The 17404-nt window shown below is 40.6% G+C and overlaps 1 protein-coding gene across 3 annotated transcripts in view; it reads left to right on the top strand.

Moving 5' to 3' along the window:
- MEGF10 (multiple EGF like domains 10) overlaps positions 1 to 17404 on the top strand; it is a 349303-nt gene that overhangs the window by 274523 nt on the left and 57376 nt on the right. For all 3 annotated transcript variants that reach the window (XM_081827136.1, XM_081827137.1, XM_081827138.1), the window contains 2 exons: positions 13758 to 14004; positions 15514 to 15634. In XM_081827136.1, coding sequence (XP_081683262.1) covers positions 13758 to 14004; positions 15514 to 15634 — 368 coding nt within the window. The remainder of the gene's footprint in view (positions 1 to 13757; positions 14005 to 15513; positions 15635 to 17404) is intronic.

The following is a 17404-nucleotide window of genomic DNA, read 5'->3' as shown; positions in this document are numbered from 1 at the left end:
CCACCCCCTTCTTTAGCAGAAGCCTCCCTCTGTCCATAGTTGCTTGGCAGGAGGCTCCCCAGACAAAGCCCTGTTGTAGTTTTCTGCATTATTCCCAACCCCCGACCCTGGATGTCCTTCCCAGATGGATTCATGTCTGGTTTATGTTGCTTCTGGCACAGCGAGAACACTGTCGATGTTTCAGTTCCTCGCGCCTGTCAGTTCTCGGGCAGTGGCTGCAAACACCAGGCTGGGCTATCACGTCATTAACTCTGTTCCATATCATTTATTCATTTGCCTGCTTTTCCTTTTTCTTTTGTCACTGCGTGTAATATCCGCCTGCATCTATTTATCAGAAAATCTTGGTTCAACCTCAAAATAGAACAAAATCTAAGCTTTTTTCATCATCTCTGCTGCTCCCTCTCCAAGCCCCATCACAACTCACTGTTAGTCGGTGATCACAAGAGTCTCCTTGCTGCTACATCTCACTGGACCCCACTGGGATCCGTTCTCTGCAATGAGACCAGAGGGACCTTCGAAAACTGTAAATACTGCTCCCTTTTCTGAACCCCCCAGTATTTCCCATGATAGAATAATCTCCAAAGCCCTTTTTGACTTGTCCTGACCTATCTCCCTGATCCCTGTCATCCCACTCCTGTTCTGGGTATCACACTGCCCAACTTCCACCTTCCTCTCATGGGACATGTTGGTTTCATTTCCGTCTTTGCACTTTATCTTTCTGCAGCCTGGAATACTCTTCTCCCTAGATCTTGGCATGGCTGGCTTCTCTAGGTCACTGAAGTCTCAGCTTAACCACCACTACCATGAGAGGTTCTTGCTCTAAGCTTTATATATAAAGAGTATTCTCCATTATTCTGGATTGCATTTCTTTTTTAAGTTCTTTTTGGCACTATATGAAAATATTTCGGTTTTTTTCTTTTGCTTTTGCTCTGTCTTTCCTTCTAGGATGTAGGCCCCATAAAATTTTGTCTGTGCTTTTTTTTTTTTTTCCCACTGCTATCTAGCTGATTTATTGACTTAAAGTCCAGCGTGGTGCTGGGCACACCATAATGCTCAATACATATTTGTGGAAGGAAAGAATGAAGACATCAATGTTTCAGGAACAGTTGTGGATATAAAAATGAGACATGAGAGATGAATAAGACTCTGCCTCTTTGTTCAAGGAGCTTTCAGTTGAACAGAGGGGTTGGAAGTATGTGCACAAACATAGAAGGAAAGTATCCAGAGAAGTTGAGGAAGTAGTCATAGATTTTCTAGAGAAAGGGTATGCCCTAAAGTCTTTCCTTCAGTGGCCTTGAGGTAGCTCAGTCTCATGTGGCTCCTCGATTGACCTTAGCTATGTGTACTGGGGGCCTGTTCTTCCTTGGTGACTTAGCACAAGATTCTTCATCCATAAATGGGCAGCTGCAATGAAATTGTTAGAAGTCAGGTGAGCTATGTTAGATAGGGTTTTCCATGAACAATGAGGAAATGTGGATGTGGGAGCTCCTTACCCTCAAGAGAGGGAAAGGTATTGTAATAAAATTCAAGGTTACTGTAGAAGGATGAAGCTTCTGACATGGTGGCCCCAAAACTAAGAAAGGTGTTTGAAAGTCAACCTTCATTTGAATGGGGAATGCTTAATGGTTCTGCCATCTGAACTTCTACATATTCCTTCTCAAGGTGGAAATTTTATATGACAATGTAGAACTTAGCTGTTAAATTAGTATCAAAGTGGAAGTATGAGCAGTAAGAAATTAGGCAAAGAAATTCAGACTATGAATTATTCCAAATCATATAGCAACCATTTTCTGACAGCAAAAATGTATTTCCTGGCTGTTCTGCTTAGAGTGAAATAATGATATGTATTAGGTGGTCCTGGAGGCTCATTTGTTATGTGACCTGTAAAATACCTGATTTTAGTAGAGCTACAGACATTTCATCATATGTTGTTAATTTGATGAAATTAAGTGGGATGGTATATTATACAGTCCAGTATCTTTCATGATTATATCTGATTTCTTATGTTTGTGAATGTATCAGAGAATTTTTTAAAACACTTGAAAGTTTCTTCAGGGCACACAAGAAAAAGGGCTAATCACTGTTTTTCCTTCTTCGGTCAAAATATCTTTTAATTTGTTAACAACCTCAGCGATTTTTATTATTATTTTTTTCTTCTTTCAAAGATTTTATTTATTTGAGAGAGAGAGAGTAGGAGCAGGGGGAGGGGCAGAGGGAGAAGCAGGCTCCCCACTGAGCAGAGAGCCTGACGTGGGGCTCATTCCCAGGACCCTGGGATCCTGACATGAGCTGAAGTCAGACGCTTAACCAACTGAGCCACCCAGGTATCTGAAAAACCTCAGTGATTTTTAAAATTTCAAACCCCTATTTGTACCTGTATACTGGAGCAAATTAATCATGTTTGCCATGTATAAAACTAAAAAAGTATAGAAAGTAATAAAATGATAAAGACTATTCCAATAGAGTGAGGTTGCAAGAGCCTAGCTCTTGGACCATAAATGAGGGGATCATCTTAAAATTCTGTGAAAACCTAATGTTTCAACTCACTACTGTTACAAAGAAGTAGTGGAAGTAACTGCCAAAGTTTAAATTTTAATGGAATTGATTTGAACTGGATGTTGGTATATAACTGTGAAGTTTTGTTCATTAAAGAAAAGCAGCCACTTAAAAAAAAAAACCTTATGTTATAAAATTAATATTATGTAAATCAGATTTATCCATGTTATAAATCAGTGCTTAAAATAAGTAGATCACATCAAAGTTAAAAACTTCAAGACAGAAGATATCGTAAGTCAAGTTAAAAGAGAAACAAGAATGGGAAAAGATTTTTGCAATATATAAAACAAATGATTAGTATATAGAATTCATAAAGAATTTCCATAAATCAATAAGAAAAAAAAACCCCTCAACTTTAGAATAGGCAAAGGATGCAATAAAATAATTTAGAGGTAAGGAAACCTGATTGATAAGCATATGAGAATATACTTCTCTTTGTAATAATCAGTGACATGCATACTGAATGAACAAGATGTCATTTTTTGCCATCACACTGGCAAAAGTGAAGAACTCTGACAATCCCACGTATTGGCAAGGATGTGAAAGGAAGGTTCCATATACTGCTCTCATGAGGGTAAATTGGCAGAGTAACGTCAGAGAGCAATTTGCCTGTCTCTAGAGTAAAATTTTAATTTGCATACACCATGTGATCCAGTAATTTTTCTTCTACTTCTTTATAATTTGTCCATGTACCTTGCAGAAACCTTTGCTTTCAGGTACTGGGGGATATATTCTTTGCATCTTTGTACAAGTGGAAATTTGGCAACATCTGAAAGTGGCCATGAATAAGGGAAAAGAGAAATTTATTAGAGACTGTTAATAGAGGAATGCTGTGTAGCCATTCATGCCTCTAAATTGATACACAGTATTCCACTATATTAGCAGATGTAGCAATAGTAATAGATCTCAATATCATAATATTGGGTGGAAAAGCAAGATGCACAGTGACAGACACATTTTATGTTAAACTAATGAATATGTAAAATGATACAATGTATTATTTCTGGATACACACTGGCTAGAAGGATGCACATTAAAATCATGATGGTGGTTACCTCTGAGGAAGGAGTAAGGGAAAGAGCTGGGAGCCAGGCACAAGAAGACACAGGGGACTTATCTGGCAGGTTTTATTTCTTGCATCAAATGATGAAGCAATGGTGATGCAGTGTTCACAACAGTTAATTCTAAGTTGTGTGTACATGGGCCTTCATTATGGTATTACTTGTAGTCTCCTATAGTTAAAAAAAACTTTTTTTCAGGAAACCTGTATTCAATTTTTCAGACCATCCAAGTAGCATGGAGGGTTTGGGGGCCTAGTTTCTTTACTGTGGGATTTTAAGCAAACATTTAAGGCTTCCTCCCTCTGGCCCCCCACGTCCAGAATCAAGATAATTAGTTGCACAGTGGTGGTCCCGAGTACTTAGCCTGCAATGCTCACCTGAAGCCACACCTCGCCTTCTCCCTGTCCCTTGCCTCCTCTGCCCAAAGGTGTAGCGCACTTAACAGAGACCCTCTGTGTCCCTCGAGCATCCTGTGCACTGCAACGCTTAGCACGGTGCTTTGTGATGCGTCTCACCATGGACCAGTCTCTCCTGGGAGAGAAAGAAATCTGGCTGTAGATCATGTGAGGCAGGAGCAAGTAAGTAGTATATGCTCAACAAACTGAACTTAGCAACCATAGAATGCTTAATACATTCTTAATGAAAATATACATGAGCCAAAGAACGAAAACATGACAAGACTTGATAAAGCAAGACACCCCGCAGTGGCTCCCGGTTCTTATTATTCTTTTGACGTCAGCGAATAAATGTAATCCCCCTAAATCCTTTACTTAATCTCAGCCTACAATGTATATCCTTGAGATTTTCCCGCCCTGTGAATAGGGTCATCAATAGGCTCTCATTGAGAGACATCAACATTTATATTTAGACACATTAAAGAATAAACATTTCACGCCCTTTTTTCTGCTTCATAATTTGAGATAAGCATACGCTGAGGTTCTAAAATGACATTTCATGCTTTGAAAATTCATTTAACAAACATTTTTTTTTTTTTTAAAGAAGAATAAAGGTTTTCTCTCAGCCACTGAATAATATTACTATCAACAGTGCTGGGTGGTTGTCCACAGTGACTGTTGGCACTCTGTCAACTCTCCAGTGGGGTTTTTGACATGTGAAGGACATGAGGTTTTAGTGCTTTCAGAGGATCTGGAAAATACATTTTTATTGTTCTTCTTCATGGATGGAGAAGCTTTACAAAGTTGTTTTATTTTTAAAGCACTTGATGTTTTGAATGAGGATCTTTTCTTCTACATTAACAAAGGGAATGACACACCAACGCCTTGTTAGCCTGAAGCACAAGGAATGAAATCACAGGGAGATAAAAGACCCTGAGGGCACCAAAGCTTAGGAAGAAAGGGTGTATATTTCAAGAAGAGCCATGTTTTTCTATCCTTTGAGACTGTGGAAGATTATTTTGGTCCCTTCTGAAAGATACTCATTCTGTAGAGAGATTTTCCTGAAAGTGACTTACTTATGCTTTGTCTGTATATTAGAATATGAAGGGATGAATTTCCATCCCTATTAATTTCTTTTGTGGTCCCAAATTTTCCTATGTTTAAAGCCAATGGCGAACATTACAGCAAAACGGCACAAAAAAATCTATTTTCAAGTCAGTGTGGCTGACTGCTGTATCCTAACAGGTACTTGACATTTAAATGTTAAGGACGCTTAAAGAGTCTTAGTTACTTCGAACAGCAACCCTGGTGAGGGTAGTTATGCATTATAAGCTGACATCACTTTCCCTCTGATAAAGCTGAGTTCCAAGATTCAGTGCTATCCTGCTGTAAGTGTTTGGTAGAGATGTATCCGCAAGCTTCTGGAACCCCATGTAATTCTAGAGTTTGACTCCTCAGATGCTAGAGATATTAAACCAAGACCAACAAAACCAAAATAAAATGACAACCAAACACGGACTGCTCATTTCATCTACGATTTCTTTGGACCTAACACAAGTACAACAGAATTGGTTCTCTGTAATTTAGAGCCAGTTGCTTTAGAAAAGCGTCTTAAAGTTCAAAGTGCATTTGAAGCCTGCTTCTGTTGTCTTAGTGGGCATAGATAAGCTGAAGTAAAATCAAATCTGTGGGGTGGGTGCCTACTAATATGGCAAGATTCCCCAGATTTTATTTATGACCACCTATTTCTTCACGCTAACGGGAGGATTACTAAGAAGTTCATGCGTTTTTTCCTAAATTCCTCCTTTTACATTTCTGGGCTCCATGCACAAGCCTACTCCTCTGGACACATTGATCATCTGCAAGCAGGGGAAATTTCTAAATCCAGTTCTTAGTTGGCAATTAAGAATAGGATGTGACATAACAACTGGGTTTCACTGTGGGCCTGAGCTTTTTCCAGTTGGCTTTATGGAAACGGTTGAAAGGGATGATACCAGAGCTTGTTTTTTTCTTTAGGGAGTTAGTGGGCAATTTGTTTTTGAAACTCACATTGTGAGAACCAAAGTGTCCTTTTTGTCATGAATGATTCATGCAAGACAAACAAATAATACAAACCAGCAACAGGCCTGTCATTCTTGCTTTATGTACAGCTGAAGGATGTCTTTCTAGGGTGTTCTTTTTTCCTGGGGTGGGATGTTCTACTGTGCCAGAATAAAATTTCTGGTACACTTGATATGTGTTGTGTCACACATACGAACAAGTACTTTTTGTGTGATTAGTATGTTCAACCATTCCTATGTGGCAAAGAGAGGATTAAGTGTAACCAAGGTTGGGGACTTGCTCAAGGTTCTATGGCTATGAAGTGAGACAGGTCAGCTAGGGTCCAGGTCTGTCTGATGCTAAATGATTATACCCTTCCTTGAGCCAGCTAGTGATTGATGACTTTTGTAACAAGGTGAACTTGATGGTAAACGTTACTCCTTAATCTAAGGGAAAAATGACTTCATCCTTTCCTTTTTGTTGTTGTTGTTGAGGAGTGTTTAGGTTGAGGCAATGTATTAATGTGCCCTTGTTCTTTCCTCCAGAGCATCTCTCAATTTGGCATTTCTGTTTATCTCTCATTGTGCTCCTTTTCTTATTCTTCCTCTACACAAAGGCACGAGATTTACTAAACTATCTGCCATTTGTTCAAAGAATGTTCCGATGCCTTGTTTTTCTCAGCGTGTGTGCGTCTGTGGACCTGTGGAGACATTCCATATCAAAACCATTCTGATGACACTGCTGTTAGCACTTTAAAGCCTGAGAAATACCACTTTTAGGCAAAAAAAATTATTTTTCAAACACCTGTGATACTTTTGTCTTAGAATGTTCTCCTTTGAAAGTCAGGGAGCTGCAGTGAATGTAATTGAAGGGCATCAGTTGCTTGGGATGGTCTACCATTTTGGGGGGGCAGGGCAAGATCACAACTTTAGAGGCATTGACAGGTTTGGGTGATTCACTTGCATTTGCTACTTGAATGGTAAGTGACTTAGCAAATTATCAACTGAGTCCATTTTGCCCACGAAATGGTGGAATGATTATAGCTATCTCATTGAGTTCTGGTGATATTTGAAGAAAATCGTGTTTGCAACTTGATGTGTCTTACAACCCCTTCACTCTCTTCCCATCCTTTGAATGGGAAATTGGACTGAGGGTTTAAAGTGGGTCAGGAGAGGGGAGTGTTCCTAGAAGTGTTAAAGTGGTTGAACAGGTTTGTTTGCTTGGGAAAGTTAGTTATAGTGCTCTGCATTCATGATCATTTTCATTCATTCACCAAACAGACCTTGAACTCTGGCCATGTGCCATGTGGGTCTAGTGTTCAGTTCGGTGTGCTCCTAAAGCTAATGACATCATTGCTGTTTTCACAGTGAGTTTATTGGCTTTTTTGTTTGCATACAGTCATTATCAACTCATGGAAGCTCTTCAGATCTGACATCTTCATTTTATTTTCTCTTCAAGAAATGCCCTATGTCCTCATGACTGAGGTGATTTCCTATTTTCAGTGCCCCTAAATATTGAGTCATTGGCTGACCCCATAGGCTTGCTCAGGGACAGGTCTTATCATTTGCTGCTCTGCCTCAGAGGATCATATCTGATGAAATCGTGGGACATTCTGTTTGACCAAAACATATAATTTCACTCCTTTAGGAGCCAGATGGCCACATGAAAAAAGCTTGGACTTTTGTTCACAGAAATTCTTGGGTTTGAATACTGATGCTACCACTTACCAGCCAGGTGTTTGGGGACATTTTACCTAAATGGTCTCATCCTAAACATCCTCTGTGTGCTGAATGCAATAATGATACCAACCTTGTTGTAATTGCTGTGATGACTAGAAAGAGGTGTCTAAAGCATGGATCACAGAACCTGGCACAATAGAAATGCTCAGCAGATCGAACCATTTAAAAAAAAAAACATTTTTCTGCATGCTCTTCTCTTATTGCCAAAGGATATCCAATGATTGCAAAAAATTTAGAAAAGCTGGTTGATCTAAATGAGCAAAAGAAAAATCGAGCATTTTCTTAAGACCCAGAGATTCCCAATGGTACCATTGACCATAGAGCCTTTCAATATGTCTGTCTGTCTGTCTGCCTCTTTCTGTTTTTTTCGTGCTCTCTCTTCTCCCCTCCTTCCCAGATATTAGGTTTAGCCATATACAGTTGCTGATATTTGGCCTCTTTTAAACCTAAGTCAATAGCAGTTTCATCTGGTTCATTCTAATATATCACTAAAATTGGATCGTGTGGTGCCTATCATTTTTTTTTTAAGATTTTATTTATTTATTTGAGAGAGAGAGAATGAGAGACAGAGAGCACAAGAGGGAAGAGGGCAGAGGGAGAAGCAGACCCCCTGCTGAGCAGGGAGCCCGATGCGGGACTCGATCCCGGGACTCCAGGATCATGACCCGAGCCAAAGGCAGTCGCCCAACCAACTGAGCCACCCAGGCGCCCTGCCTATCATTTTTAATCTACTTTTTGCAATTAAGATATTGTTAACATCTTTCAAGTTCATTAAATATTCTTCTCTAATATCACTTTTAGTTGATGCATAATATTCCATTACGTGATTATACCAATTTCTTTTTACCTATCTTCTATTACTAGAAAATTAGATTTTGTCAATTTTGTTACTATCAACAGTACTGGGATAAACATCATGATAGCTTTGGAGGGAGTAAAATATAGTGGTTTAAAAAACAGACTGAAGACAGGAGGTCTGGCTTCACTGCTTACTGCCCATGTACCACCTGGATCTCCGTTTCTTCATCCATAAAATAGGGACTACCATAGTACCTACTTCACAGGGCCATTGCGAGAGTTCATCTATCTCCAGGCTTAGATGGGTGTCTATGGGCACACTGTAAATATTTTTAACGAGTGAACTATTGTGAATTGTTACTGTGTTTACACCCATATGTTTATTTGTGTTGGAAAAATTTCTGAAGAGGAATTTATGACTAAAGAGCTTTTGATAATCCATTCCAGATTAAGGTCTAAAACAGACGTGGTTATCTGCTCTCCCATAGATGAGCATCAAAGTCCTGGTTTTCATGAAAAGAGAGAGGTTATCACCATCCCTGTAAATATCAGGCTCATCATTGTTGGTACCCTACTTCCTGACTGAGGGTGCACAGTTTTTTCCCAGTTTAATATCCCTGAAATCAGAACGCTTCTAACCATCAGAGTCTACTGGGTGGCTGCCATGACATGGGGTGAAAACTTCTGTCGACAACGATTGAGATCAAGAAAGGCTGTCAGTGTGTCTTAACACCTGTAAGTTCAAGTTTATTTGATAGGGAACAAAGCAAATATATATAAAAAAAGATGAGTTTCATGGAAAATATATACTGATGTCTTTTTCAGAAAGCATCTCAGATTGGGTCTGAAAAAAAAATGTACCTGAGGGACAGAGAAGCTCTGGGCTGAGCTTGGAAGACTGGGGAGAACTGATGGAGGGAGAGGGCATCTCTCCATGTCTACTTATTTCTATACTTACTTCTTTTGTTGTGCACAGGAAGATGATAGTGGCCATGATGCAATAGAAGAAGGCGTTCATGGGCATTTGCTATTTCAAAGCCTTGTGACTGTTTTATGTATCATTCTCTCTGAATACAGTACCTCCTGCAGGTTCCCCCCTCCGCTTTCCATTTCCCCTCTTTCTATATACAAATCCTCCACCCTTTACCTAAATAGGGCACACTCTGTCTTTAGGTCTCAGCCTAGACATCATTTTAGCTGGAGAGCCTTTCATAATTCAGCAACACTGGTTAGGGGTCCTCCCTGTATTTTCTGTCATACTGTCCATATCCTTACCCTACTGCTTATCGCAGGGTATTTTATTGTCTAATAACTTAAGGCCTCTGCTGATGACCTATAAGCTTCTAGAAGCAGGCGTTCTACCATTCTCCTTTGAACTCTAAGCCTAGTACCATGGTTGGCACATGGCGGGCCCTTGAGAGATATAAATTGAGTGAATTTCAGTACTCAGCCCATAGATGTAACCTGTGGTTCCTGGTGTCCCTGGAAGTTGTAGCTGTAAGAGTGAGCGCGTTGTCTTGCGAGGATCCAATGCTCCAGTAGTTGTCACTGACGGTTGGAGCATGGACTCTATACTTCTCATATTACACAGTAGTTTAACCTTCCTTTTATTTCCATCGTCTTGTGAGAGCTTATTAGGGCACTCTATCTGTGCTGCCTGAGACCCTCATTAAGCTGCCCCCTGAAAGAGCTGCATGAATCTGGGTATACTGTGTCTGGAGCCCATTTCTAGCTGTTAACACATCTCAACAAGAAATGAAACCAGAAGCTGAAAATGAGTCCCTTATGAGCATTAGGGTTCTTTTCAGTTTCATCTGAAACAAAAGTTGGTTCCTATACCCTTTCCTATTAGAGTATTCCAGCTATTGCCATATTAATGTTAATTACTTTTTTTTTTTTAAGTTGTCAGTGACAGTAACCAACCCAGTCACTTTTTCTTCAGGAGTGAACCGCTTGCCCCTTGAGATTAGAGTGAGGTATTAAGTAAAAGTTGTGAAATGATTTGACTTTAGAGTCTCCAAACTGTCTTTCCAATCACAGTACATGAATTCAGGATAACTGGTCAAACTTGGTGTTCAAAAGGAACAAATTCTGCCTCTAGTCTAGACGGTCAAAATACCCTTGTGTTTGGAGAAATCAGGCTTTTGTGTGATAAGCTATAAAAATGGATGTGTTGCAGTAGTTAAATATGACAAAGAAGAAAGGAAAGGAAGTCCCAGTGATGCCTAAATTCAAGCCAGGCTTCCGTGTCCCACTTGTTCTACTTCCTGCTTATTTGTCTGTACACTTTTGTATGTGGATTTTTCCCTCAGCACAACTTATGTTGATGCCCAGTATTCACATTGTGAGGTCCATGTATCAGTGGCATGTTAGGGAAACACAGCCCCAAGGAGAGACGCTGTCACTTCAAAGCATGCCACAGTGCTTAGATAGAACCAGGAAATTAACCATGTCGGCATGATAATATTTCCTTAAAAGCCTGAAACGCTTTCTTTGATGCCAAGAGTTATCAATTTCTGCTATGAACTTGTTTCTGTCATGAGGAGGCGTCTTAAGGGTTTTTGGGTTTTTTTTGTCTTTTGTATTTATCTCACCCCCCAAAAATAGAAGTGGTCTCTGCCTGAATGCTCTTCTGAGAGAGAAATTGTTGAATGCAATGTGGAAATTTGGCACAGGAAGAAGAGAGACCAGTTCTGTCCCTTCAGTACCTTGACTTCTTCCTACCACTTTCCTGATGTTGTAAAACATATTCTATAAAATGTGTGTGCTCCAGCCCACCCTTATCCCAGTGTCACAGTGGGGAAAAAGAACTCTAATCCATCATGGTTGTTGCTTTCTAAATGCTTCTGACACAATCTGGATGTCCTTATCAAGGTAGTTTTATTAGCTAGGATTGTGTTTTGTGTTGATCAGTTAATCTTCCATGATACATTAAGAAAAAAATGAGTATTTCATTCAGTATCTGAGGTTCCCAGAAGCTGAGAGGAATATGAAAACTTTAGGGAGGGTTCAGCAAAGAAAACAAGTGAAATTGAACAGACTTTTAAAAATTAAGTAAAAATATTGAGTGTTGGAGTATTTAGCCTGCAAAGAGCAGGGTCAAGAATGCATTCACGTTTCAGGAATAAGATCACTTATAGTACAGACAACAGTGATGAACCACATCAGATATACCATGATGAGCACAGGAGAAAAAAGGATCAGATTCTAAGATAACGGATTTGGCTTACATGGAATGAAGATTTTCCTTACTCTTAGGCTTGATGAACCAGGGAACAAGTTACAAAGGACTATGTAACTTACTTGGGTGTACCTTAAAAACAGGAGAAATTCTTCTCTACCTGGGTTACCTGAGGGCATTTAAAGAAGCATACAGTGTAAGTTTTTATTTTTAAAGAATAGATCCTAGACTGGAAGAGTTGTAATTGAAAAAAAATTCTTTGACCATATCCATAGGCAATAAAGAAGCAACTATATGAATAACAATTAGGCTTAAATCTCAAACTACTACCTAATCTTATTCTGTGAAAGAAGATTGTGAGTTCTTAGGTAATTGTTTTCTTCATCTGCTTTAGGTTCCATAATCCTCTCATTGTTTTTAATTGTGTTAAAGTATGTTTATTAAAGTACTAATGAGAACAAAGCCATACTGATTAAAAACAAAATTATTCATTTAAACCTTTTGATATTATGAAATGGAAGGTAGGTTCTACTGTTGGAAGATGAATCCTGCATGTCTAATAAGTTGTTTGCTGTGTGCCTGGTTTTGTTTCTTTTTTCTTTTTTTTCAACAGTTTATCCTAGATCTGTTGAAGTTACTGAATTTTTATGACGTGAAACTGGTTTTTAAATCATAAAAGCAGTTTATCCTAAGAGCTCCAGGCAGAGCGCATCTTCCCTAGTGATTTTTATAGCATCTAATTAATAAATAAATATGCAGCTGGCTAGGCAATGAATATTAAGAGTTGGTTTTGCTTATCATCACCCTTTATAATTTTTAGAGTGTTTGGGATTGAGGATTTTTCCTTTCCTGCTCCCCTCTTCCTGCTCATCAACTTGAATTACAGCCACTCTTCCTTTTCTTTGGAACTATACTTTTAAATCTGTCTCTCCAGTGCTGTTTTCTGTTACTGTCTTACTGGTTTCATATGCTTGTTGTCGGTTTTTTGTTTGTTTGTTTTGTTTTGTTTTGGGGGGAGAGAGAGTGCTTGAGTTCCTGCATGTGTGAGCCAGTTAGTGGGAGGGGTGGGGGGGAGCAGCGAGGGAGAGGGAGAGGAAGGGCAGAGCCCCACACAGGGCTGGATCTCACACCCCTGAAATCATGCCTAGTGTCGTTTTTTCTTTGCTGTCCATTTTCAGTTTCATGTTTGTCTTATTTTTTAAGGAAGTCAGTGAGTTTCGGGTTCGACTCACTTACTTTCCGTCTTTTCTGATTACCTCCCAATCCATGCATCTTTTGACTGATACCTTGAAAGCAGATCAGCACTTTTGCTTTGGATTGCTCTGGCCTAGACCTATAGCAGGGTCCGTCCGCTTCACAGTAGGTCAGCCTGTCGGACCCCTCTTGGTCTTCACCATCACTGCCCAGAGGCCAGATCCCTGAATCTCACTTACTTCCTGATCTGCTGCCATTCTTCTTGCCCTGTCCCCCTGCCTCTCATTGTGAGCTCCTTCCTGCCCCTTCCTCAGACTGTAGCCTCAGATTTTAAACAGTGTCTCTCACTGTTTAAAATCCTTTACGACCAATTCCTTATTCACCTTGCATTCAAGATGCAATCCAACTCCTCAGTGTGCATTAAAGCCCGTGCCTGAGCTGAACCTTCCCTTCTGGGGATCTGGCCTCCCTCTCCCCCTGCACTACTTACATCCTCCCATAGCCACATCAGACTCAACACTCCAGGGGCAGAAAACAGGCTAAGCAAAGGCATGAAGCTGGAAAATGTGGCCCTGCTTCAGCAATGGAATGACTGACAGTGGCCCATTTAGTGCTGATCACGTTTATGAGGCATTGTCCTGGGCTGGTGCAGAGCCCCGCTGTCCAGCTACGGAATGGTGATGAAGGGATCATCAAGCCCTTCTTGTCAAGAGCAGAGGAAAGCTGGTTCTGAAGAGCTTGCCATTGCCCACATCCCTACTCTGATGTCCCCTATTGTTTCTCCCCCTTTCAGCCTGTGATGGTGATCACTGGGGACCCCACTGCAGCAGCCGATGCCAGTGCAAAAATGGGGCTCTGTGCAACCCCATCACGGGGGCTTGCCACTGCGCCGCAGGCTTCCGGGGCTGGCGTTGCGAGGACCGCTGTGAGCAGGGCACCTACGGTAATGACTGTCACCAGAGATGCCAGTGTCAGAATGGAGCCACCTGCGACCACATCACGGGGGGATGCCGCTGTCCACCAGGCTACACTGGAGCCTTGTAAGTGACATGCTGCTGAGCAGCGTGGCAACGTCCGCTCACCTTCTCCATTCATGTTGCTGCCCCCATCATATTCCTGTTCCTATTGCTGCCTGAAGTCACTGAAAGGGCGGGGCTCTGGGCCCAGAGCGGGGAGATCAGCAGTGACAGCCCCGAGATGCTCCTGCTGTTTGGCTCTCGAACCTCAGACTCCAGCCGGAGTCTAAGGTCCAGCTTCCATGCTTTCCTTTGAGCAGGGCAGGGATAGAGAGGACCAGACTGTTGCATTGAGTGCTAATACTGGGGGGTTGTGGGGGCAGATTTGATGTTCTGCTTCAGTTGCCCCGCAGTTGCATTTATTGTTAATGGTCCATGTTGTTCTGCTCTGTGTGGTGACTATTTAGCTGGATAAAGCTGGGTGGGTTCAGTGCCATACAAAAAAGAAAAAAAGGAAGATGTTAGAGACAGTCCGTGGTAAAAGGTTAACTGGGTTATTTAATGACTGTGGATACATACGTTGCTTTGGGACAGTAAAAGAAATGTATCACATCTGTGTAGGATATGTGCACGCAGATAGTTTAATTCTTTCTGGATACAACTGAAGCAACTTCTTAACCTCCACTACTTTATTTTGTGTGAAGGACATTGTTCAGTTGGCTTGTATTAGCAAACAGAGTAAGAGGCAGAATTTGCCAAAAAAAAAAAAAGGAAATAGAAAAATCTTGTTCCCTTACTGAGAAAATTACACTTGTAAATCACAGAACTAAAACTTGAAAAAATGCGGCTGATTAAGTAAATACTTCCTGCCAACAGTATTAACAGCTATAAAGTAGAGCTAAAAAAAAAAAACTGCATTAGCCTAGAAAGTCCTCATTTTCAGAAGAATGAATGGTCATCTCAAACTACTTAATTGTTAATATTGCTTTTATGGGTTTTTATCAAGGCCACAATTGAATAGGGCTTTGGAAAACTTGGAGCAGTTTTACGGGAGCACAAACAAGACAATTAAAGGCTTAGAGAAGAAGGTTCATTCATAGGAAAAGGGTGGGGGCTAAGGGCATGGAAAATGATGAGCGTCAAGAAGAGAATGTTGAAAATTGATTATGAAGAATATATGTACAAAGCAGGGGATGTGCAAACGTTTCAGTCTCCTCTGAGGCTGGAACAAACCCACCAGCAAAAGCAGACTTCAGACGTAACACAGGAGCTTTATAATAGTTACATGGAAAATTCCTGTCACCAAGGAGTGTTTGGCTGAGAAGAGTCATCCTTGGTGCTCTCAGATAGGACACATTCTCTTCAAATTGAAATAGTTTCATTAGAAAATACCCCAAAAGAAAGGAAAGATCTAGACCACCCCTCAAAGACCTTTCTAGCCAATGTGACTAATGCTTTGATGTTAATGAAATCAAGAATGTTGAGCAGAGAAAGCTGTCTGTTTTAGGGCCCCGGGTGCTGTTGTGTCTGTGAACCTGAGGGTCGTGTGGCTGGGTAAATAACAATATCCTTTGTCACACATCAACTCCTCAGCTGTGAGGATCTTTGTCCCCCTGGCAAGCATGGTCCACAGTGCGAGCAGAGATGTCCCTGTCAAAATGGAGGAATCTGTCATCACGTCACTGGAGAATGCTCTTGTCCTGCCGGCTGGCTGGTAAGCTCCCTTCCTCCCCTCCCAAAGTCACCTATTCCAGGATGCTCAAGTGAAAACACACTTGGAAGACTTTAGCACAAAGGAAAGTTACACTGATGGTTAAAGATTGCAAAATTGGAGGTGGCTGACCGTTTTCAAAGCTGGTGTCCTTCAGTCCATCTTCAGGCAGAAGGCAATTAAATCTTGACGTGCACTAAGGGTCCTCATGGAAAACATAGCGGCCATCTGTCCTGCACTTTCCCTCAGGAAAAAAAAAAAGGGAAATACTTCATCACATGTATGACAGACAATGCTGTCAAATACTGGAAGTTTCTAAATATAGGTGTACCTCGGAGATACTTTGGGTTTGGTTCCAGAGCTCTGCAATAAAGTGAATATCACAATAAAGTGAGTCAAATGAATTTTTTGGTTTCCTCCTACACATAAACGTTGTTTTGTACTGTAGTCTATGAAGAGTATAATGACATTATGTCTAAAAAACCAGTGTACATACCAAAACAATTACAGTGTTAACATCAGAGATCACAACGAACATAATAATAGTGAAGATGCTTTGCAAATATCGCAAGGATTACCAAAATACGACTCAGATACACGAAAGGAATAAATGTTGTTAGAAAAATGGCACTAGTGGACATGCTCAATGCAGGATTGTCACAGACCTTCAATTTATTTAAAAAACAATATATCTGTGAAACACAATAAAGCAAAGCAGAATAAAGTGAAATATGTCTATAATTATATTGTTTATATAATTAAGTTCCACAGATCACTATTGTTCTTTGAGAACATTATTCTCAACAGAATAAGTGTTATGTGAAAATTATCTGGTCATGTACATCCAGAGACACATTGAGGTGAACCCATTTACCGAATATTGCAGAGCTTCTCAAAGCGTTTAGTGTGACAATCCAAGAGGAGCTGGAACTCACCACATTTCCCAAACTTTGACCATGTCACACTTTCTTCATGTAGTGTGTCACAGGCTTCATGTTACGTGACACACTCAATGTCAAAGCTCGTTTGCTAACCAGATTTCTCCGAAACCTGGGAATGATACTGATCCTTACCTGCATTGGTTTGTACGTACGTGTGCTTAAAGGCACAAAAGTGAATGACCAATGTCTGTTTCCTTTGTTAACAAATAAAATTTAAGAGAGCAATTTACTTCACTATCACCTGCTATCTCCAGGAGCTGTAGTGAAGCTGAGTTTGTAGGATCATAACAGACTTCCTAATTACCAAATCCAGTAATGACCCTTCTGTTCTCATGCTGCTTGATTTCACCAAAGCATACGACCCCATTGCTCATCCACCTCCCTCTTTCATAATCTTTTTGTCCATGTCTCTGCTAACCCTCTACCTCTGTTACTGAAGATCTCTTTTCCTAACCCCCTTCTACATACTGCTTTATTACAGTATTTCCTAGGTTTCAGTCTTCTTCTTCTTCTCTTTTCTCACTATAAATCCAGTCTGGAAATCTCACCCAGATCCATGGCTTTAATGGTCATCCTGTGATTTTTCTAAATCTTGACCTTCCCTCACCTGAGCCCAGACATGTATTTGTCAATATCCTGTTAGACTCTCATCCTACATGACCTGTAGACATGAAGCCACCCTCTGATGGGGCTACACCCAAGCTGGAGCCTTAGGAGCCAGCTCTGGGATGGACTGGGTCTGCTAATGTCCTTGTTGTAGTCCTGAAGCAAAGGAGAACTGGAGTCCATTTCCCAGTGAGAATCATGGGAAGAAAGGGAGAACTCAAGATGT

This window comes from Leptonychotes weddellii, chromosome 7, assembly GCF_054177405.1.
Source record: "Leptonychotes weddellii isolate Sample4059 chromosome 7, ASM5417740v2, whole genome shotgun sequence".
NCBI classification, from domain to species: domain Eukaryota; kingdom Metazoa; phylum Chordata; class Mammalia; order Carnivora; family Phocidae; genus Leptonychotes; species Leptonychotes weddellii.
This window is presented reverse-complemented; position numbering and strand designations above follow the sequence as displayed.